General features: G+C 38.4%; 1 protein-coding gene across 2 annotated transcripts in view; it reads right to left on the bottom strand.

The window, feature by feature from the left end:
* Window positions 1–25,313, bottom strand: part of DNAH8 (dynein axonemal heavy chain 8) — a 320,651-nt gene that overhangs the window by 218,469 nt on the left and 76,869 nt on the right. For both annotated transcript variants that reach the window (XM_049715770.1, XM_004267646.3), the window contains 10 exons: window positions 21,726–21,801; window positions 20,567–20,762; window positions 18,602–18,798; window positions 17,493–17,619; window positions 16,426–16,661; window positions 14,359–14,463; window positions 9,749–9,862; window positions 7,015–7,077; window positions 3,491–3,591; window positions 149–286 (listed from right to left, as the gene is read on the bottom strand). In XM_049715770.1, coding sequence (XP_049571727.1) covers window positions 149–286; window positions 3,491–3,591; window positions 7,015–7,077; window positions 9,749–9,862; window positions 14,359–14,463; window positions 16,426–16,661; window positions 17,493–17,619; window positions 18,602–18,798; window positions 20,567–20,762; window positions 21,726–21,801 — 1,353 coding nt within the window. The remainder of the gene's footprint in view (window positions 1–148; window positions 287–3,490; window positions 3,592–7,014; window positions 7,078–9,748; window positions 9,863–14,358; window positions 14,464–16,425; window positions 16,662–17,492; window positions 17,620–18,601; window positions 18,799–20,566; window positions 20,763–21,725; window positions 21,802–25,313) is intronic.

Here is a 25,313-nt window from a genome sequence, read left to right as displayed (position 1 = left end):
AGAAAAAATTATTTCATGTACACATTTCTTTGAAGAAGGTGTTATGAATATACAGCAATATATCAGAGGATAAATTCATTTGTGAAATACCTATGGGATCCTAAGATAGGCACTATAAACAGTTAAGTTTAATTCAATTGAAACTCACCTGTTTTGAAACTCCTGCAGTTCTGCATTAATTTTTTCAATGTCTACATCTCCCCAGAGTATTTCATAATAACCACTAATATTGCCCATTACAGTATCATATAGTCCATACAGCTTCTGCAGCAAGTTGAGTTCCTTTCTGGAAACCAAATAATTAAGTCATTACATAACATATATTTAAAAAATAAATTCCATTATTGGATAGGAAGAATTCGTCTAATCAAATTATTTCACATATTATGTGTATCATATCTTATGTACACCAACACGCATACACTCCTGTCGGTTTCCAAACAAAGACTTTATTAAAAGCTCCATCAATTAAAGTTTATATCTTTCAAATATTCCAAATTATACTATGACATGACATTAACAAATGGTTTGATTATTACAACCATACCAATCATTGCAAACAATCTGACCAAAATTTGTTAACGTGATCAAAGATAAGGCTAAGGTTTTATTTGACTTTTTTCTTTCAAACGCAAGCTAGATTTTTATGATTATGTCTGCCTTTTAAGTCTGACTTTAAACATCACTTTCCTATCAAAAGCTTTCCCTCATGTGCTCAGATGGAGTTATATCCAAAACAAGAATAAAAGGAGGGATTCTGGGTCCAAGTAAAGGAAAATTTCTTCAGTGTGTAAAACACCAAAAATTGACCACTCAACAGAGTTTGTGGATTCTCCCAGGAATTCCTCAACCCTTAGCATACCATGAGGGTCCACTGAATCCAATTTTAGTTTTTTTATTTTATTTCTTGAGTAGTTCTAATTTTTTGTAAGGATTGAGAGTTATGTTTATTATTTATTATAGATAATCAGCAACCAAAGATAAATTTGCTTATATTTTTGATGGAGTAAAACTCATTCTATCTTGTGTTGACCTAAAACAAATAGACTGCCAGTTATTTCTCCAGAAAAAATGTGTTACTCAGGATCAGTAGAAAATTGCAATTCTGGGTCTGCAACCATGGTGAGCCATGTGCAAGTCCCCAAATGGCAAGGGAAGGAGAATAGGAAGTTGGAGGGCTAGAGTAAACAGAGTCCATGGGTTTTCATTGGCTGAGTTGTTGCCAGGAAGGAAGAGGAGTCTTTCCTCTTGTTGGGCTCTGCTAATGTTGCAGAGCATGAAAGCTCCCCCTTCTTGTCTCCTGACTCTATTTAATTGAGGTTTCTGTTTATTAATTTTTTACTCTTGCAATTACCAAGGTGCACAGGACCTTTTTATAAATCTAAGATACATTCTGGAATCTTAGCTATTTTTTTTCAGTTCTTGTTTCATTTTTCTAATTCATCATCCTAGAAATTATTTCATTATTAATCACTGATTATTCCCAATTAAACTAAAAATGACTAAAATAATAAGAAAAATGAATGATGAAATCTCTTATAAAGAGATGATGCAACAGTGAAAAAATAATCACTACTGCATCGTCCTTCAAATTTCTAATTGTGTTGCTAAAACACTGCATCATCTTTCAAGAAAGTATAAAAAAGAACTCTGGAGACACCATTTTTGTAGTCTTTTGATTTTTGTTTATTTAACTTTCACTTAATACAGTTAAGAATTCAGTACTTTTCATTTTCTATCTAAAAACAGCAAAAGAATAAAATTGACAAAGGAAGGTGCTTCCCAAGTATTAAACAGAAAAGAGACAGAAAGCAATGCTCTAGACTCTAATTTTGATAGTGAAACTGATTGTGTAAGTGAAATCTCAGACTTTTGTGTCTTTACATGATAACCTAGATGGATTTTTTTAAATTCAATAATGTATGAGTGAAAGATATATTTCAATAGGGGCAAGGGCTGTATCACACAGTATTTTGCAACAAGAACCTAGAGCATCCCATTTTGTGAAAAAGGTAAGTGACAGTGTTCTTTCATTATTTATGTGTTTACATAAATTTTATTTGATATATTCCACAAGAAGAAAAATGTTGAAAGGAGATATGTATTCAAAGGAAATAGATGATGCAGAAATGAAAAGTTAACTGATCATTCAAAGTTAAAAGTAAAGATTTTTGTATTTATAGTGCAAAAAAGATGGTGAACAAAATTATGACTGAGTTTTCAACAGTTTTGAGTTTTAACAATGCAAGTGCAAGAAAAAACATAAGTAATGAGAAGCTAGAAGTTATTGAAGATGGATTCGAAACCTGGGGTCACTGTTTACAGGATGGATATGCTCCAGGTTCATACATGACAGCTGATGAGCTGCATTCAAAAGTTGGTCTCCATTTCGTGTACATACGTCTCTAAACCAGGACATTATGGAGTAAAAGTTTGGCTTTTCTCTGCTTAAATTCTCATTAAATTTCCTAATAAAAGTGCTTTTCACCATTCCTTTATTCTTACTTCTGAAAAGTATTCATAATTACTTAAAAACATAAAAAATTAAAAGGGTCCATTGGTCCAGAAGGTAAATGAGAAAGATTAGTTTTCCTAGAATCCCCCAGGTCAAAATAAAACACTGATTCTCAGACTGGGTGTGCAAAAGAATTAATTAGAGAGTTTATAAAAATGCAGAATTGCTAGGATCCCATCCCAGAGATTCTGATTGAATGTCAGGGGAAAGGACCAGACATCGGCAATTCTAACACAATTAGTAATTGGGTTAAGCTTAGCAAATGCCTATTTTTAGAAAAAAAAAATACAAACCATCTCCCCTAAATGGCTGAGGAATTCATTTCTCTTCAGACAATTTTAGGTACTTCGTGCCATGACATTTTCATGCTGGGATTTTGAAACAAGTCAACATAAAGTTCTAAAGCCAAGATCCTAATAAGCTAATACCACTGTTTTAATTTTGCCTTTGAAGAAAGTTATATTTAACATTCTACCAAAATATACTTGGTGAAATCCTAGAGCCACTGTTTAAAAGCAACTGTTACTCTTTAAAATCAATTAAGTTCCTTGGCCTTCAATCTCAATGAATTCTATGCCTACCCAATAGGGAAAAGCACTTAGCATAAATGCAGTAAGGAAGCAAGAGCCGAGCACGGCTATTCCTCTAAGTAAACAAAAGTTATCCGAAGTTGCAGTGCTTCTGTACAATTATTGACACTATTCAAAATCACGAAAAGAAAAAAAATAAAGCACAGGCTAAATATAGGCCATTAACGCCCAGAATTTTTGCCATGTATTTTCTACTCCCCTAGAACATTTATTTTGTATATGGAGACTGTGCATCCAATGAGTCAGGAATAGCCAGGAATGAGGGAACTATTTAGGAGTTTCCAAGCCAGACTCTTCTCTGCATGATGAAGGATTTAATGATGACATGATTCTTCTAACGGACAGTTAATTATTTATAATAAACTTGTTCAATTTCTAAACTTACCTAATTTTGTGTAAAACCTCATAGTCAGTCACAGGCAACCCAAAAAGTTGTTCACCAGATGAATATGTAACGAATTTCCTCCACAGATCATCAAAATTGGCCTATAAAAGGTTTTTAAATTATAGTAAGATGTAATAAATTCAGAGCCCATTAAAGTAGAATTCATTATAATCAGAATAAAAGCTACATTGAAGTTTATTTATCTATGAAACAAGGATTTGTGAAGCAAATTTATGCTGATACAAAGCTATCAGAGGAAAAGTTAAGCGTTTAGGAAATTAACTTTCAAGCATTCTGAAAGTAATCATTTTATGTAAAATTATTTCCTTAATAAATTAAGTGGTCCCCAGACTTACATTTTCAAGTTCCCATAAATACACCTGAAAGTAATGAAACTGCATTTTTAAAATTCTATAATTCAGACTTTTCTATTATTTTAGCCTGGTCATCTCTCCTACACGGTTCAAATGAGTGAAGCATTGGTATAATCCATTCAACCTTGCTTTCTCTACAAGCAAGTCTATAAAATAAAGAATTCCATTTTAACACCATTTGAAATAACTCAATTTAAATCAGCAAAGTTAATGTTCAGGTCTTTTGAACTGGAATTTGAATCTCCTATACTTAGAATGGTAAGTACTAACAGTGTTAAAAGCACAAAAGCAAACAGAAATTATTCACTTGTGACAAGATATGTGTGATCTACATAAATGGTATAACATATCAATAAGGATCCTAAATTCCCAGTCCTGGAAACTGTCTGTCATCAGACCTCACAGTGCTCAGATAATGATACAGATCTGACAGATACAGTAGCACATATTACAGGAGCCAAATCAGGAAGGTGTGAAGATGCAGGAAGAACTCCAACGAATTCTTCGTTCCTAGAGAGGAAGAGCCATTTTGCACTTTTTATATTCCTTGGTGGTTAGTATGGTGGTTACTCAATAAATGTACTGAATGAAAAGTCCATGGGACTATGTGGACATTAGGAAAGGAGAAACGAAAACTTCAAAGTTAGCATACACTTAAAGGACGACATTTAAAATCTTGGGGTTTTCTTTGTGGGTTTTTTAAAATTAATTTATTTATTTTTGGCTGCATTGTGTCTTCGTTGCTGCATGCGGGCTTTCCCTAGTTGCAGTGAGCGGGGGCTACTCTTCGTTGCGGTGCGCAGGCTTCTCATTGCGGTGGTTTCTCTTGTTGCGGAACATAGGTTCTAGTCGCATGGACTTCAGTAGTTGTGGCACGCGGGCTCAGTAGTCGTGGCGCACGGGCTTAGTTGCTCCGTGGCATGTGGGATCTTCCCGGACCAGGACTTGAACCCATGTCCCCCGCACTGGCAGGCAGATTCCTAACCACTGTGCCACCAGGGAAGTCCCTAAAATCTTGTTAATGTGATGAAGACTCCTGATGAATGCCAATCCCTCACCCCTTTTTCCACTCAGGTCCAAAATAATGTAAAAAGCACCAGCCAAACAGGAAACAAAATGTCAGCTTTGTCAGCAGCCAAGTACCCAGTAACTCCCCAAATCAGAGTAAAGTTGCATCAGAAAACACCACTGGGACCTGAGATGAGGCTCCTGCTTCTTCCCCAGATCTAGATCTTGGGTACCTGCTTTGGAGGGGGGAGGGAGAACACCTGCTTTTGAGAAGCGTTAGGTCTGCAAATCTGACCCCCAGCCATATATCCAGCCAGTTGCTCAGCAAACAGGCTGCTCAGCTGACAAGCCCAGGCACAGGCAGAAAGAAGGTACAAGGAGGCAAAAGACGGGCCCTACATTGCCTTTTCAATGAAGTGAACACACCCCTAGTAAAAGGGTGGCTCATTCAAGTCCCAGTTGTTGACTGATACATTGATAACTCCCAAGGGAAAGACAAGGAAGGGAGGCGTCTATCTTCATAATATACCCAGGCTCCAACCACTTTTCATCAACTCCAACGTCACCACTCTGGTCCAAGTTACTATCACCCCTCCCCTGGAATACTGCAATAGCCTCTTAATCAGTCTCCCCGCTTTTAGCCTTGACTCCTAATAATCTATTCTCAACGCAGTAGACAGGCTGGCCCATGAAATCATAAGATCATATCACTCATCTCACTCAGAGTCAAAGCCAGTGCCCCTCAGGGGCTGGCAAGGCTGCCAACAGTCTGTCCTCTCCTTAGCTCTCTGGACTTATTGCTACAAGCATCTCCTTGCTCATTCTGTTCCAGCCATACTAATCTCCTGTTGCTTCTCTTACGTGCTCTTACTCAGGGCTTTTGTACTGCTCTTCCCCTGCCTGGAAAGCTGCTCCTCCAGATAAACTGCCTGGCTCATTCTCTCACTTCCCCAGGTCTCTACTCAAATGTCACCTCTCAAGGAGGCCTTCCCTGGAGACTATTTTAAATTTCACCTCCACTTTACATACACACGGCCTAGCACTTGATGCCCCTTCCCTGCCTTTTTCTTCCCTTGGCACTTATCACCATCCAACATTACTACCTACTGCTTTTATTGCTGAGAGGTTCCTGTTGGCTCAGCAGGCAGCCACCACATCAGCCTTAGTCCTGGCTCCTCCAGAGAGGAAGGCCTCTCCCTGGGACCCTGGCTCCAAATCTGAGGACTTCAGGTAGTAAAGGATCAGAGTTTCCTCCAGGGTACAGCATAAAGAGCTGGCAAGGGTGATGGGAGGAGCTGGTTTTAGTCCAAGAGTGATGGCCACAGTTCTGGAGAACCCCAACAATAACATGGGACTAGCCTTTTTATCTGAGGAGAACATATTTAGGTGAAAGGCTTGTGCCTGCTGCATCCCACGAAAACCCTTGCCGGCACAAGGGTTATCTTACAGAAATCTACTGGGCCAGACCTACCCTCCTGCAATCAGGCAGCAGAGACATTGGGCTCAGGACAGATGATCTTGTCTACTTTGCATAAGTTTATTCCACTAGGGACCAGCTGCAATTCCTGCTTGCTCCAATGATCCTGAAGAAACACTTTTCTTATCAGGGTATGGCTTTCCTATTTTAAAACACTCAAATCAAGGGAGATACTTGAAAATTAGATGTCATATGAAAAATTCCAGTTGGTTATGATGGAAAAAGCCTGAACTACCCCTACCAATCTCAGGAGAAGCTGCAGTTTAAGAGGTTCCATCCAAACTGATTGAACCTTTCTGGCAAAAGTGTGCATGGAACCAACCTGAACCATCCATGGAACCTACATATAAAGCAACAAAAACAAGGTTACTGACTACTCCATTTATTTGGTTTGGGGTGAAAAACCCAATCATCAAGAGATATGAAGTAACCTCCAACATAGGTAAAGGAATATTTAGAAATACCTACCCAGTATGTGGCAAAACTAAAGCATAAATTACAGAAAGCCTTCATATGGCTAGATTTGCTGCAAAACTTGGGTATTTCTAGTAAAGAAAACACTGGTTTTTGGACAACAGCTCTATATTTCCTGGTGGGATGACTGTGGAAGCCACCTAAGTATAAATGCAGGGAATGTAAATGTAACCAAAAAAATGTAGTTTTACCTGAAATATCTGTAACCTGTCGCTAGCTTCTTGGGGTGGTATATTTGGAACCATGGGTCCTTCCTGTAATGAATAATATAATCTGCATTTTAATTCCTAATCACATGTATTTATCTATTTATTAGGTTTATCTATTATCTCCTTTTAAACAAAAACCATGATTTTTAATTTATATGATCTAATTTTGTCCTGTACATGAAGTTTTCATTTATTTTTTGCGACAGTTTTATTGAGATATAATTCACATATTATACAATCAACTCATTTAAAATGTACAATTCAACTGTTTTTATTATATTCACAGACTATGATAACACTCAATTTTAGTATATTTGCATCACTGTAACTTCCATTCATTTTTTAAAGGACCTTGATACAGCTAATAAAAAATGTGATTAAATTACATCCTATATGAAGTTCGTAACACAAGAGCTCTGTTTCATTTCATTTATGATTATAAATGAGGATGCTGTGGCTGTGCATTAGAATAACTGAGATAGGGCTCTGAGAACAACCTTCTTTCAAGAATAGTCCAGCCCAATATGGAAACAGAGACACACATAAGGTTGAATACTTGGAAGAAGCAGAAGGCGGTCTCTGGTGGCCATGAGCCAGAAAACAGTTGCAAAAATGATCCCAAATGGTCTGTACAATCATGAATATTATGGATATGCTAAATAATATGCAAGACTGCCAGTGTAATAGAATAATAGAGCAATAAAATGTTGACTAATCAAACCTAAAAGAGATGTTTAGTACACATTAAAAAGAAGTGTTATATAAAAGTATGAAATTAGAACACTCCCTAACACCATACACAAAAATAAACTCAAAATGGATTAAAGACCTAATGTAAGGCCAGACACTATCAAACTCTTAGAGGAAAACATAGGCAGAACACTCTATGACATCAATCACGGCAAGATCCTTTTTGACCCACCTCCTAGAGAAATGGAAATAAAAACAAAAATAAACAAATGGGACCTAATGAAACTTAAAAGCTTTTGCACAGCAAAGGAAACCATAAACAAGACCAAAAGACAACCCTCAGAATGGGAGAAAATATTTGCTAATGAAGCAACTGACAAAGGATTAATCTCCAAAATTTACAAGCAGCTCATGCAGCTCAATAACAAAAAAACAAACAACCCAATCCAAAAATGGGCAGAAGACCTAAATAGACATTTCTCCAAAGAAGATATACAGATTGCCAACAAACACAGGAAAGGATGCTCAACATCATTAATCATTAGAGAAATGCAAATCAAAACTACAATGAGATATCATCTCACACCAGTCAGAATGGCCATCATCAAAAAATCTAGAAACAATAAATGCTGAAGAGGATGTGGAGAAAAGGGAACACTCTTGCACTGTTGGCGGGAATGTAGATTGATACAGCCACTATGGAGAACAGTATGGAGGTTCCTTACAAAACTAAACATAGAACTACCATACGACCCAGCAATCCCACTACTGGGCATATACCCTGAGAAAACCATAATTCAAAAAGGGTCATGTACCAAAATGTTCATTGCAGCTCTATTTACAATAGCCAGGACATGGAAGCAACCTAAGTGTCCATCATCGGATGAATGGATAAAGAAGATGTGGCACATATATACAATGGAATATTACTCAGCCATAAAAAGAAACGAAATTAAGTTATTTGTAGTGAGGTGGATGGACCTACAGTCTGTCATACAGAGTGAAGTAAGTCAGAAAGAGAAAAACAAATACCGTATGCTAACACATATATATGGAATCTAAGGAAAAAAAAAAAAGGTCTTGAAGAACCTAGGGGTAAGACGGGAATAAAGACACAGACCTACTAGCAAATGGACTTGAGGATATGAGGAGGGGAAGGGTAAGCTATGACAAAGTGAGCGAGTGGCATGGACATATATACACTACCAAGTGTAAAATAGATAGCTAGTGGGAAGCAGCCGCATAGCACAGGGAGATCAGCTCGGTGGTTTGTGACCACCTAGAGGGGTGGGATAGGGAGGGTGGGAGGGAGGGAGATGCAAGAGGGAAGAGATATGGGAACATATGTATATGTATAACTGATTCACTTTGTTATAAAGCAGAAACTAACACACCATTGTAAAGCAATTATACTCCAATAAAGATGTTAAAAAAAATGTTAAAAAAGTAGCGCCAAGGGCTTAAATTATCTTATGATGTCAGATCAACTGTGACCACTAAAAGAAAGTAGAATATTTTAGGGGACTATATCCAACTTCTGAGTTTAACTTCAAAGAGGTCGACCATTAATCAGTCATTATACCAGATTGAATAGTCTGTGGGACTGACCAAGGATGACATTTATTTTTTATGTTCAGTGACCCTATTGGTTCTCTAAGAGTTAGTGGGAAAAAAATCAGTTGCATAACCCTGGCATTAAGGCATTTATAGTTTCTTACAGCCTTCCAACAACTGTATTACATTTTAATTATGAGTATTCTGGTCTTGAGAAAGGACAAAAGCAGACTTTGTTCCTTCCACAATTTCCAAAGTTGTTGCTCCTTTTAGCAGTTAAATCTTCTCTGTTTCTACATGAAACATGCTTAAAGGACGAGCTATCCCCCCTTTTTAATAGCTGCAAATATGCAAAGATAGCCTCTTACATACAATGTACAAATCACAGTGTATTTCTCAGGGTTCATTACTTTGACCTCATATAAACATACCACCAAACATCTTAACACACAGCACGCAACACTTAAATTACCGTCTCATATGCTTCTGCAAAATTCATTACATCCTCACGAAAAACTTCCACGGATTCAAGTAGACTACTTTTAAACTTTACCTGCAGATGAACTAGTTCATCTTGTACAGAAACCTGGAATAAAAAAGAATATTCAATGTGAGAGTGAAAGTAATGTATTTAAATGAAAACTACAATTTTGCTCCAGCAAGTTTGTTATCTCACAGATGTACTGTACGAACAAGGATGTCTCTGCAATGTTATTTGTTAAAAAAAAAAAAAAACACAGAAATAAACAATCCAAATGGACCATCAAGAGACTCAGATCATTCTAGTTCATGACCCAAGAGGCAAAGCTATCTAACTGCAGGTAGGAAAACATTTTCTGGCTGACCCAGTTCAGGCCAAGGAAACAGTTACTACCGTGGGCCCAGTCTGAGTCACATGCTGTCTCTGGGACGAGGCCACAGTCTGGGATTAACAATTTCTAGTAGGTTCACATGGTTCCAATAATTGGAGCAGTTTCCTCTAAGAAAATGATATTACTCTTGGTTTAAAAAAATAGCAAATATGTCTTCCACAATCGTCTTCAAAGCTTCTGCTTAAACCTGCATTCATAATAGTTAACACTTAACTCATGTTTTCTCTCTGCCAGGCTCTTTACATATGTTAACTCATTTAGTGCTCACAACCATCCTGCGTGGTAAATACTAATATTATACCCATTTTACAAGTGAGAAAACCGAGGCCCACAGAGACTAACTTCCTCAACGTCCTAGCACCAGTATGAGACAAGGTCAAGATTCAAAACCTAGCAGTGTGGTTCCAGGGCTCTTGCTCTTAACTGCTCTCAACAATAGCATCCTTCTGGGTTGGCACATATACTGCTTTAAGCTTAATGGTGACTGTAGTAAAGACTGGGTCAGTAGGTTTAACACTAACAGAGAAATGGCAGAAAAACCCAAGTGAATCTGTTAAATTGAACAATAATAGAAAACTGGGCTTCACTAAATCTCAACAGAGGGCTCCCCATTTCCTTGCTAAGACTCACTGTCTAGACTAACCAGCAAGCACTTTTCAAATTAAGTGATTAGTCAATATTGAACTTAAATAGAAATAAGCATTGAAAAAGTATTTTATGTACATCATCTCAAGCCTCATAACTGCATTTTTAAAAGCTTCTAAAATATTCCTAAAGGGCCACATGAAGAAACTGAGAAACAAAGGTTATTAACTTGCATAAGATCACCCAACTGGCTGGTGGCAGAGCCAGAATCACAAGTCATGACCCCAAATTCAGCTCTGTGTCCTTGCTACTGTGCCTTGCTTCAATCTCAGTGACAAATCTTTCCATAAACAGGAAATTTTAAGCCAACATTAATTAATTAATATTCAATAAAATTTTTTAGTATAATTAAAGAATCTGGACCCTCCCTTGGGGTTCACTTTTTTTTTTTTTTTTGCGGTAGGCGGGCCTCTCACTGTTGTGGCCTCTCCCGTTGCGGAGCACAGGCTCCGGACGCGCAGGCTCAGCGGCCATGGCTCACGGGCCCAGCCGCTCCGCGGCACGTGGGATCTTCCCGGACCGGGGCACGAACCCGTGTCCCCTGCACCGGCAGGCGGACTCTCAACCACTGCGCCACCAGGGAAGCCCCTTGGGGTTCACTTTTAATGGCTAAATATTTACCAACTTCAAAAATGTTTAGAGAGAGATTTATAGCTATAAACGCCAACATTAAAAGAAAAAGACCTCAAATCAGTAACCTAACCATCCACCTTAACAAACTAGACAAAGAAGAACAAACTAAACCCAAAGCAAGCAAAAGGAAGAAAATAATTTAAAAAGAGCACAAATAAATGATATAGAGAATAAAAAACAATAGAGAAAATCAACAAACTAAAAGTTTCTTCCTTGAAAAGAGCAACAGAAGTGACAAAACTTTACCTAGTCTAACCTAGAATAAAGGAGAAAGGACTCAAATTACTAAAATTAGGAGAGAAAGAAGGGACATCACTACTTACTTTACAGAAATAAAAAGGATTATAAAGACACAATCAACAGAGTAAACAGGCACCCTATAGAATGGGAGAAAATATTTGCTAATCATATGTCTGATAAGAAGTTAATATCCAGAATATATAAAGAACTTCCACCACCCAACAACAAACAACCCAACTTAAAACTAGGCAAAAGGGCTTCCCTGGTGGCACAGTGGTTGGGAATCTGCCTGCCGATGCAGGGGACACGGGTTCGTGCCCTGGTCCGGGGGGATCCCACGTGCCGCGGAGCGGCTGGGCCTGTGAGCCATGGCCGCTGGGCCTGCGCGTCCGGAGCCTGTGCTCCACAGCGGGAGAGGCCACAGCGGTGAGAGGTCCGTGCACCACAAAAAACCAAAAAGCTAGGCAAGACATACAAATGGCCAACAAGCATATGAAAAGATGCTCAACATCACTTTTCATCCGGGAAATGCAAATCAAAACCACAATGAGATACCACCTCACCCATTAGGATGCCTACTATCAAGGACACAGAAAATAACAAGTGTTGGTGAGCATGTGGAGAAATTGGAACCCTTGTGCACTGTTGCTGGGAATGTAAAATGGTGCAGCTGCTATGAAACACAGTACGGCAGTTCTAAAAAACTGAAAATAGAATTACTATATGATCCATCAATTCTATTCCTGGGTGTATCCAAAAGAACTGAAAGCAGGTCTCAAAGAGATACCTGTACACCCATGTCCATAGTAGCATTATTCACAACAGCCAAAAGGTGGGAGAAACACAAGTGCCCATTGATGGATGAATGAATAAACAAAATGTGGTATATGCTGCATATGAGGGAATATTATTCAGCATTGTAAAGGAAGGAAATTCTGACATATGCTACAACATGGATGAATCTTGAGGACATTATGCTAACTGAAATAAGTCAGTTACATAAAGAAAAATATTGTAGGATTTCACTTATATGAGGAAACTGAAGTAGTCAAATTCATAAAGACAAAGTAGAATGGTAGTTTCCAGGAACTGAGGAAAGGGTGAAATGGGGAATTGTTGTTTAATGGGTAGATTCAGTTTTGCAATATGAAAAAGTTCTGGAGATTGGATGCACAACAATGGGAACACACTTAACACTACTGAACTCCACACTTAAAAATGATTAAGATGGTAAATTTTAGGTTATGTGTATTTTACCACAATTTTTTTAACCTTAGTACAGAGCTACTATAATCAAGACTGGCATAGGAGTAGACATATGGATCAACAGAATAGAATTGAGAGTCCAGATATAAACCCTTACATTTATGGTTAATTGATTTTCTCCAGGGTGCCAAGACAATTCATTGGTGAAAGGATAGTCTTTACAACAAACGGCACTGAGACATCAGGATATCCACATGCTTTTACATGATGTTGGACCCCTAACTCACATCATATACAAAAATTAACTCAAAATGTATCAAAGACCTAAATGCAAGGGTAAAATTATAAAACTCTCATAAGAAAACACAGTAGTGACTCTTCATGACCCTGGATTAGGCAATGGTTTCCTACATACAATACCAAAACACAAACAACGAAAGAAAAAATAGACAAATTGGACTTTATCAAAATTTAAAATTTTTGTACTTCAAAGGACACCATCAAGAAAGTGAAAAAACCCAACAAATGAGAGAAAATGTTTGCAAATCCTTTGATTAAGGGACTTACATCCAGAATATATAAAGAACTCTTACAACTCAAAGAGACAACCCAATTTAAAAAACAAGGAAAGGATTTAAATTCACCTTTCTTCAAAGAAGATATACAAATGGCCAGTAAGTACATGTAAAGATGCTAGGAATTATTGGACATTAGGAAAATGAAGTACTGGTACGTGAGACAATATGGATAAACCTTGACAACATTACTGTAAGTTAAAGAAGCCAGTCACAAGAGACTACATATTATATGATTCTATCTGTATTAAGTGTCCAGAAAAGGCAAATCCATAGAGACAAAAAAGTAGTGGTTGCCAGGGGCTGGGGTAAGGAGGAAAATGAGGAGTGATTACTAATGGGTATGGGGTTGCTTTGGGGGTGAAGAAAATATTCTAAAATTAGATAATGATGGTTGTCATGCAACTCTGTGCATATATTAACAATCACAGAATTGTATACTTTGAAATGGTAAATGTTACAGTACGTGGATTATATCTCAATAAAGCTTTTAAGATAATATATATTGAGCTTTTTAAAGGTTTGAAATGTATTTTTTTCTGGAGATAGTGACTTAATAAAAAAGTAAGAATTGGGACTTCCCTGGTGGTCCAGTGGTAAAGAACCGCCTTCCAATGCAGGGGACGCGGGTTCGATCCCTGGTCAGGGAACTAAGATCCCACATGCTGCGGGGCAACCAAGTCCACACACCACAACTACTCAGCTCGCCCGCCTCAGCAAGAGAGCCTGCATGCCGCAAACTACAGAGCTCACGTGCTCTGGAGCCCACATGCCACAACTAGAGAAGAGAAAACCCGCACGCACGCCACAACTAGAGAGAAGCCCATGTGCCACAGTAAAGAGCCAGTGTACCGTAACTAAGACCCAACACAGCAATAAAAAAAAAAAGTAAGAATTAAATTTGTACTTACAGCTTTACTCTGCAATTTGTTGAAAGAATATCTCAAGGTATCAACTGCTTCTGATTCTTCTTTGGTTACTTCAACTTCAAATCTGTTTAAAATAGCATAGGCTTCCTGTGGGGTGGGGGTAGAGTTCAGAAACATCACAAGGAATATAACTGCCAAATGACTTAGATGCCTTCTAAAGACACATTCCTATGTCTTCAAAGACTAGAAGAATGGGTCCCAAAATTAAATGTGTATAAAAAGGTCCTTTAGATTATCACTTACATCAGATATTGACTCTAGATCCCAGGCCCTGAAATCTGAATTTAATAAGCACCAAGGTGATTCTGGTGGAGAGTAGGCAAATCGCTTTGAGATACTATCCTAGGAAAAACTCCCTGGAATAATTTTCTGCCTCTCTCCTCCTTGATCTTGTGACAACACCGTGCAAAATGTTTTCTCATACGCTATTAAGATATGGGTTGGCTATATAAGGAATGGAATGAAATGACGATGTGGGAGATATTCTGAAGAACAGAAACTAACGAACAAACAAAACAAAAACAAATTCATAGATACAGAGAACAGATTGGTGGGTAACTAGAGAGGAAGGAGATTGGAGGACGGTGAAATGGGTGAAGGGGATCAACTGTATGGTGATAGATGGTGACAAGACTTACAGTGGTGATCACTTTATAGTGCATACAAATATTGAATTACAATGTTGTACACCTGAAATCTGTATAATGTTATATACCAACTTTGCCTAAATTTTTTAAAGTGATGAGCTGGCAACTGGCTTTACCAAAAGAACTTATGCTGAAAAACTAAGCTTCGGCAGTCAGGAAAAAATGATATGATAATTTGTTAAATCTTGAGAAGCGAGTGGTCAGCATTCAAAATACCCAAATACTAAGATTTAAAGAAGTAGTAAAGGTATGAATTTCATTAGCTCCCAAAGTGTATAAACTCTAAATGGGTTCAAGAAAGCAATGCCCAGTCGTGAACACTGGGTACCAAAAGGAGGCAGGGGGAGTGCCAATTCCCCAGGTTTGCAGGCAATAAGGGAGTGCATTGTCCACAGAGAATTTAAAAAACAGTAATAAAATGAACTGAGTCTGATTTTTATTATCACCATGAGCCAGAAATTCTAAACATTAGTCATAAGTACTTGTGAGAGACAGAATAACAGCCTCCCCAATGTTATCCACACCCTAATCTCCAGAATCTGTGAATGTGTCACCTTATGTGGCAAAAGGGACTTTGCAGATGTGATTAGTAAAAATATTTGAGATGGGGAGATTATCCTGTATTAGCCATGTGGGCCCAATGTAATCACAGAGGTCCATTTAAGGGAAAGAGGGAGGCAGGAGATTCAGAGTTAGAGATGTGATGACAGCAGCAGGGGTAGGAGTGATGGCACTGCTGGAAGGGAGCCAGGAGCCACCAAGGAATGCAAGCAGCCTCTAGAAGCTGGACAAAGCAAGGAAAGGATTCTTCCCTAGAGCCCCTGCTGACAAGTTGATTTTAGCCCCATAAGACCCATTTTCATACTTCTGACCTCTACAACTATAAAACAATTTGTTTTAAGCCATTAAGTTGACGGTAATTTGTTATAGGAGCAATAGGAACTAAAACAGTACTCTTCCCTAAAAACATCTCTTGTTGATATAAATTCCAACAATTTACTATTGAGCCTCAGTGGACCACTCCCACCATCTGTCCATGGTATGCCGCTGGTCATAGGTGAGACACATAACTGGTTTCTAAGAAAAGCCAAAGATATTTGGGGAACTTGCCTAACATGTCAGGACTGAAGTGAGAGAATACAACCATTCTTTTCTGTAAAATGTAAGCGCCAGCTTAAAAAAATGAACCCTGTCTAGACCAGCACAGCATTATGAATATATTAACATTCCTTCGTATACTGTTCACTGTTGATAATTGTCAGTCCCTCCAAGGACATCAACATCAGAGAGGAAAAATAGGCAGACTGTGCAATAAAATAGATGAAGAAATCTACTTTTTAGTGTTTCTCTATTTTTTAAAAAAAATACCATTTCAAGAAAGAAAAATGCAATCATTTCTTACTTCAATTGGTCCCAAAGTCATGTCCATTTGAATTTCATTATCACGGATACAAGACAAGGCTTCCATTGCAAACCTGACATCATCTAAATCACGAATAGGTCTAGATAACTTTTTCAAGTATTCATTGATAAATGCTATCATGTCTGACATTTTCTTTTTGTATTCTTCATTCAAATATCGACAGAGTAGCAACTTCCATGCCTTAGCCTCAACTGATAAGGCCAATTTCATTGGCTCTGGTGAAGACAAGAAAAGGTCAAAATAAAATACAACTGACATTCTGAAACAATTCATTTTATGTGTAATCTGAGCATCTATAACTGCACTGTCCATTTGATGACCACTAGCCACACTGAGCACTTGAAATGTAGTCAGTCTGTAGTTCATCTGAATTAAATGTTCTGTAAGGATTCTGAAGACTTAATTCCTATCCTGGTGGAGTATATTAAGCCATTCATGAGAAGGACACAAGTCTATGGAGAAGAATTTTGGAAATTAGTTCTAGCACTATCCAATGTGAGCCTTGCTCTGTTTCTGGCCATCCCATTAGAAGCCTTCATTCATTTCCCCAATTTCCTCTAGGTAACCCCTATATGAGACCAGCAGCCTACACTGTTGAGAACACTGTGCCTGTCTAATACAGCTCTCCCTCACTACAGTTAGCAGTAGAGTCAGCTTGGGCTTTTGATTTCAGACATTAAGTGGTTGTCTCATAATCCTCTGATACTCTAACCCCAATTGGACTAACTTCTCAGGCGACCTCAAACTGTTTGACTCTTATCCCATGTACACAATCCCCTCCTCGCAGTAACCTGTAGTTCCCCCTGTAGTTTTAGTTGTTTGAGTGCCAATTTAGTATCAAGTACATTAAGTCACTTTGGTATAATATTATATATACATAATATATGATAATATATAATATATATAGCATATATATGAACAATATGGGTGGTCCAGAAATACTTAATATATATAATATTGTACCAAGGTAGCTTAATAACTGCTTTCTAAATGAAGTAACATTTCATGTGAAAATACAGACACTTTACATAATATTTATAAAATACCTGTATGCAATTCAAGTGCTCCTACAACTATAACAGGCTTCAACTCATCAATCTCCTGCTCAAAAGTAGCATAGTGTAGAATTTCGGATCTGATTTCAGTCAGAGAGGGGTTGTTAGCCAAAAACTCCTGTAGCAAGGAAAGAATCAACATTTTCTTCGGCTTTTTGACAATGTAAATCTTACGCCTCTAATAGTTGAATTAGAAAACTGCATCTGCTTATATATTTTTCCTCTTGTATGTGCTATCAGGCCAGTGGCTCAGTAGAGAAAGGGATGAACAGTTAGCACTGAAAGAGGAAGTTATGTGAGGGAATTTTACATTTCTGAATGGTTATTCAGAGTTCTAAAGTTTCCTTGAGTCTCCAACCAAATATACAGCTGAGCCTACGTAAGCTGGACACACCCTTGAATACCCGACCTCTGGCCATGTCTGGAACATAATTAGTACTCAACTGTTTAACCAAATTAAACAAAATCTGACTGAACCTCATTATTATCAACTGCCCCAGTGTCAATGTGAGAATTATGCAAGACATGATGTGTTAGGTGTGTGGCATTTACAGGTTCTCAGCCTCTGCTCTTGAGTTCTCATCATTATCACTGATGTTTTCTTGGTCCTCCCACAGGAGTTAGAGATAAACAATACAGAGTGAAGTAAGTCAGAAAGAGAAAAACAAATACCATATGCTAACACATATATATGGAATCTAAAAAAAAAAAAAACTTCTGATGAACCTAGGGGCAGGACAGGAATAAAGACAGAGACATAGAGAACAGACTTGAGGACACGGGGAGGGGGAAGGGTAAGCTGGGACGAAGTGAGCGAGTGGCATGGACATATATACACTACCAAATGTAAAATAGATAGCTAGTGGGAAGCAGCTGCATAGCACAGGGAGTTCAGTTTGGTGCTTTGTGACCACCTAGAGGGGTGGGATTAGGGAGGGTGGGAGGGAGATGCAATAGGGAGGGGATATGGGGATATATGTATACATATAGCTGATTCACTTTGTTATACAGCAGAAACTAACACAACATTGTAGTGCAATTATACTCCAATAAAGGTGTTAAAAAAAAACCAAACTGCATCACAAGTAGCAGAAACATACCTTCACTTTCACGTCTCGGTCCTCTGTCCAGAGCGTCTTGAACTTTTCAAAGTCCTGCAGGGCCTCATGAGCCACCTTTCTGAGAGAATTCACAGAGGAAGAAAGGAGGAGGACCAGCTTGGAAACATCTTTGTGCTCTGCCACACCTAGATAAAAATTCTTCAGCTTCCGTGTGGGGATAATTTCTTCAAAAGATTCTGAAAACAGACATTTTTATCCTATAGATAACTCCTATATTCAACTTTAAATACTATCAATTGTAATATTTATAGACTTTTTAAACTTTATTTTCTTAAAGACCCCCCCATCCCGTTCCAAGTAATTAACAGCTATTCTCTCGCTAGCTTCACTTATTCTTATTAAACTACTGTGTCAGATTTTGAGGTCTAGGTTTCTTTAAAGTGGGGAAACTGTTATTCAGAGGAGAGAACTGAAAGACGCCGATTAACCACTCCCCCCAAAACAAAACGTCCTCCAAGGAAAGATCAGAAGAGTTGAAATTGCTACCCTACAGAACAGGCTTGTGGGTAAAGGAGAGCCACTACGTTTACTACCCAAATGACCTTAAGCCAATTATTTAATCTTCATGGAAATACTTGTGAGGATTAAATGAGACAACATATGCTTGTCTTCAACTCAGCATCTGGTATATAAAGATCACACAACCACCATGATAAACATCTCTTGCTGAAACCTAGTCATGTCACAGCCTTGACTGAAACTCTCAAGTTTTCTCCATCAAGCAGAGACCATACGGATACTTTTGTTTGGCCCAAACAGTTCCTTACTTTTTTAAAGCAGTTGTTAACAATTAAAAAATCATGAGGGCTTCCCTGGTGGCGCAGTGGTTGAGAGTCCGCCTGCCAATGCAGGGGACACGGGTTCGTGCCCCGGTCCGGGAAGATCCCACATGCCGCAGAGCGGCTGGGCCCGTGAGCCATGGCCGCTGAGCCTGCGCATCCGGAGCCTGTGCTCCGCAACGGGAGAGGCCACAACAGTGAGAGGCCCGCGTACCGCAAAAAAAAAAAAAAAAATCATGAGATTTCATGAAAATTTCCAGATTGCAGGTATTCCTGCATGGCAACAGTTTAACCTGGTATTCCTGCATGGCAACAGTTAGCTGAAGTATCTATAAATGATACTTGGGGTGGTGTGGAAGAAAAGCGGAGATGTTGATCAAAGGGTACAAACTTTCACTAATATGATGACTAAATTCTGGAAACATAATGTGTAGTATGGTGATTATAGTTAATAATAATGTATACTTGAAATGTGCTAAGAGAGTAGATCTCAAGTGTTCTCACCACACACACAAAAAATGGTTAACTATGGGAGGTGATGAATATGTTATTTACTTTGTGGTAACCACTTCACAAAGGTATACATATATCAGAACATCATGTATATGTATAATTTTTGTCAAAAATAAATAAATAAAAATGTTAATGTGGCAGAACAGCAAAAAAGAAAAAAAGAATTTGGCTTTCTATACAAGAAAGTATCCAAAAATGTCTATGGAATTTTGGGTCAGTGTCATATCACACTAATAATTATTTAAGGGAATAGCTTATATATATTTTAATGTACAAAGAACACATGACCCAGATTTTCTAAGCACTATGTTCTAGCAAACTAAGTTTATCAGATCAAATACAATGCTGAAAATAGAATTAGTTCTAAGGTTTATTTTCATTTTTAACTTTGAATCTGAGACTACGGTAGTAGAACAGTGATAAATATACTTGTTCACCCATGATCAAAATCTGAAATGTCTGCATGCTATGTTTAAGATGGAAGATGGAGAACACTAGTTTTTTTTTAATGTAAAATTTAACCAATACACATATAAATATGAGTGTAAAAATATCTATAGGCTGTCATACCCAGGAAGAATCAGAAAGACCATTTACTAACTGTTATAGTTCTAAGACTCTATTCATCTAAGATTTGTTTTAACATTCTTACTGTCTTCCTTCTTCAACTGCTTTCCTGTGCTCGGATGGGTCCCGTCAGTAGCGGTATGGGAGGGGCTGCTAATGACAGTCTTCATGGGACGGGTCTGCTGTTGCCCCCAGTGAGCCACTCCTCTGCTGACCTCCAGGGTTAATTGGATCATACGGTTAATGGCTTGTTGAATGTCATCCAAACTGGGAACCATTACCTGTGGAAAGAAGAAATAAGTTCCTGGTACTGCCAACACATACAAATCCATCCCTCTGATTCTCACCACACCTGTTCCCCACTGAGCAGGGAGAGCCTCCGCTGGCCCAGTGGAAGGCTGCTTCGAGGAGAGGGATGGTAGAGGAAGGTAGGCTGCAGACTTTACCGATCTTCAAGCTTTCCTATTCTACCAATTCCTGCAGGCAGAAAGGTCAAACATAGTACTTGTCATCCTTTCCCTGGGAGGGTGGCTGGCTGCAGCCAAACACTGTGGGCAGGTGTTGGATGTCCATGAAGCAGAGTAACTGAAGAAACTATACTGCCAAGATTTTGACCTCAGTTCTTTGAAATGCACCAAATAAGCAAAGAAGCTGTCCTCCAGGAGGCCAGACTGTGTAGATGTGGTGTCAGGTGAGCCATAGATTGTTCCTGCCTGGCCTTAACCCTTGGCTTGTCACAGAATGCACCTCAGTCATCCTGTATGGCTTGGTGTTCCAGATGTCAATAAGCAGCCGGAGGGGTGGTAGAGGAAAGTGCCCTAAGAAGGCACAAGGGACCCATGAATTCAGGGCACAGGCTCTCTCTTTCTTTCTTTGTTTCTATTCTGCCATGGGTTGTCTTACAGTTGGGTGTTCAGTATAGGGATTTGGACTTCTGAGATGGCCTTATTTAGATAATTTAATGTCTGAAGTAAGAAAAACCAAGATGGTTTGTAGGGTACTTGCTAACTGATGGCCCAACAGATACTTAACTCTTACACCAACCTTTAATACACCATGAGCTCTGCAGAAGTAAGTTTTACAACAGATATAAATGATACACTTTGATTTTTGTTAAATACGGCGGTGAAGTCAAAAAGCACAGAGGACCAAGAGATTAAATAAAAGTTCAGTTCTAATGCTATACTTCTTAAATACATTACCAAAATATCACTGTATTAACTTGAATATTTAATAATACTTACCACATTAGGAATCACAAGATGTACTTCAGATTTTAGAAGGGAAATAACATCTTCTGACCGCTTTCGTCCATAAGGGCTGTAATAAGATGGACATTTAGCTTATAAACCTTAACCTAAAATTTCATAAATAGCTTGGTTATGCTACAAGTTTCAATCCTAAAAAAATAAAGACAATTTTCAAAATACTGAATTAATGAAGAGAACGTTATTTACAATGGAACCACAAATTTCATGAACTAGTTCATAAATTAAGAACACTGAATGATTTAATATTCTTTGAAGTGAAAAACTTGTCTCCTACCCATTTTCTAGTATTTTAACGTTGCTTTCTCTCAGCAAAGTACCACCTAATAATGTTTACTAAAAGCACTCCTTTTCCCAGCCCCAGAACAGATGCTGAAAATCACCAACAAAAAGCGTATGCCTTCATATACTTTATTTTTGTGTGTGTACAAGATTAAACAGGAGGTTTCTAGTCAAAACCTTCCCAAAACTGCCTTTGTAAACAATATCAGTTATGCTCAGACAGAAGTACAGACACACACACAGACACATGAGTGCAATTAATGAATGACACATACCAGCACTGCAAATTACTTTGGTTATCTCCCTCTGCCTGATCTCTGTCCCCATCCCAGACAAAATTATAATAAATGTAAACTTTCCACAGCAAGAAATGTTATCATTACTGAAAACTACACCTCCATTCATAACTACAAGCAGACTGGGGGAGAAAAAAATCACAAGAAACAAAGCCTCCACATTCACAGTGGAGACCCACCTTTAGTATTCAGGGTCAATGGTTCCCAGATAAGGAACTCTTTGAACTAAAAGCAAGCAAGCAAAGAAACAACAGAAAAAACCTCTAATTCATAGTCTCACTGTGAAATCAAGATGCAGCAATAAAACAAGTGTAGACTGTGTTTGAAAGGGCACAACCTGAGAACAAGAGTTTCATAAAGTATAATCAAACAGCTGAACTAACAGAAGCGGTGAACAGCGCAGCTGATCCTTTGGTGACTTATTTGACAAACTAGAGGATTAGCTTAAGGAATTCTCCAAGCTTTCAGATGCAAAATACAAGAGAAGGAAATTACTTAAGGAAAAGGTAAGTGAAATAATAAAGAAAAGATAAGTAATGTTTATCGAACGCTTAGTGTATGACAGGCGCTTTTCCAAGCACTTTCCATGAATCAACACATTTCATGCTCATGTTAACTCTTGATGTGGATCCCATGATTATTATTTCCATTTTGTAGATGAGGAAACCAAGACACAGAGAGTTTAAGTAACTTAACAGTGGGTCACTCAGCTCAGAGACGCTCTACGACCTAGATCCAACGTGGGAACCCTACATAAAATAAATTTAAGCATAGCCCTTCTCAAATCTTAAGAATAGACTTGTTTTTTCACCTTGAAATGATTCTCTGTGTGCCTGATGGGATTAATGGGTGAAAAATGACTTACAGCTAAACACATAATTTGTTAATTTCCAGAATAAAGGGGGAAATCCTGTAAACAGCAAGAAACAGTTTGTTACTTAGAAAAGAAAATCAGATTAGCAGCAAAACCCGCCTCTGAAAATGGAAACAAAAGAAGCCAGTGATTGTGCTTTGTGAGTGGCATTTAGCTACAAAATAACGGTTCTGTCTTGACCTCGTGAATGATAACACCTTTTATCTGGATGTTCTCTGTCTGCATCCCACCTGAGGAAAAAATCAAATTGGGTTTGCATTTCAGTTGAGGCAAGATATATTAATAATACCCTTCATTACTAAAAGAGATCTCTACTGTTTATGCGGATGGAGTGTGCAGGGCTTGCCCAGATGAAGGTTGGCAAGCCAAGTGCCACAAATAAAAATGAAAAAGGAAGCATTAAAAAAAAAAAAAGAAGAAGCCAGTGAAATAGTATCTGTGGAGTGTGAGAGAAAGTGGTTGTGATCCAAGTTGACCTACTAGCCTTCATGGGTGAGGGTAAGAGAAAGACATTTTAGACAAGGGAGGATTCTGCAATATTATACTCATGTATACCTCTTCAAAACTCACATCAGTACTGTTGTAAATTAACATGGCATAGTGAGTTCAGACTTCAAAAATGCCTCTTTGTGCCAAACATCACAATCACGGATAGACTCTGAAGGACTTGAGAATGCTCGAACACAAGATTAGGATCTCCACAAATCAGGAACGCATCAGAAACACACAACAGCCTGGCCAGGGCTCTGGTCAGGAAATAGGCAGTGAGAGTGGGAGGTTGGCCCCTGTGGACTCTGAGGGACTGAAGTAGTCCGTGTTAGAGGGGACTCATCCAGGCTTGCTACCCGAAGCCAGACATCGAAGTGATGTTCCCCTACTTGTAAAGAGAGACAAAACAACAGCAAGATAAAGTTTGTCAACCTACTGCCTGCAGCTGCAGCTTTTCCAAAAGCTGTGGCCCTGGGGTGAGAGAAGCAAGTCCACAGCATGCCCAAGAAGCCACTAAGCCGGCTCACTTCTGTGCTCCCTGCTTAAACCTGCCATTTCCCAGCATCTCTTCAGGGGATATGTAACTGTGAACAAATAGGACCCAGTTCTGCACTTAAGGTACCAAGAGTCACGTGGAGGCAAAAGTGAAACTCCTAGAAAGGAAGGGAAGGAGAGAGAAACACACAAAAACAAAAAAAACTTCTCACTCAAGGAGAGTCTACAAACTAAAATCCCAATATGCATGCAGACGTCTAACAGCAAGAAAGAGGACTAAAGATATCAATAATTGAAACAAAAACTCACTCCAGACAAAGTTCAATGTGTAGAAGTATGACAAACTCTAAAATAAATATATTGAGAATGTTCAAAGAGATAAATGAAAGCAATCTTCCAAAAAATAATAAATTGCTAAACTAAAAAGGCAGGAATGATACAGTATCTGGAGGATAAGGAAAAAAGTACTAACTGAAATATTTAAGATGCAGTAGATGAGATCGCCTTTAGGCTAGATACAGAGATATTTGCCCATAACATAACCCAGAAAGGCAAAAAGACAAAAATATATGACAGACTAGTTAGGAGACAGGAAAGAGAGACTGAGATGCTGCAACATCTGAGACGGTCACGTGTCCATGGTGCACAGGACAGTTCTGGTTTAAGTCCATCCTAACACTTCATCTGGACAGTGCTTCTTCACTCAAAAGAGTGTCCTAGATGGAACAATTATGTGATCAACTTACTCAACATTCAACTACAGGAGTTCCATAAAAAGAGGATGTCTCAGAAGCAATAACTGAAAAAGGAAATTGCTGATGATTTTCCAGGATTAAGGAACCCTATAAGCCCTCAAATAGAAAGTGTACTCTGAGAACAAAGCATGATTAAATAAAGACAAATCCACACCAGGAAAGGAAGCTACAGAACATCAAGGATAAAATACAATTTTTAGTTAGACTCACTGCAGACTTCTCATCAACAAGAATACAGGTCAGGAAAAAACTGAAGAAATACTTTGAAAGTGCTGAGAGACAAACAAAAGTTTTTTATCCAGCCAAATCGTTTCAGACTTAAAATGAAGAATAACGGAGTTTACACCTCACACTCCCTGAGAAACCAGGGGTA

The sequence above is a fragment of the Orcinus orca genome, chromosome 10 (assembly GCF_937001465.1).
Source record: "Orcinus orca chromosome 10, mOrcOrc1.1, whole genome shotgun sequence".
NCBI classification, from domain to species: Eukaryota; Metazoa; Chordata; class Mammalia; order Artiodactyla; family Delphinidae; genus Orcinus; species Orcinus orca.
The sequence above is the reverse complement of the archived record's forward strand: the minus strand, read 5'-3'. Positions and strand labels throughout refer to the sequence as shown.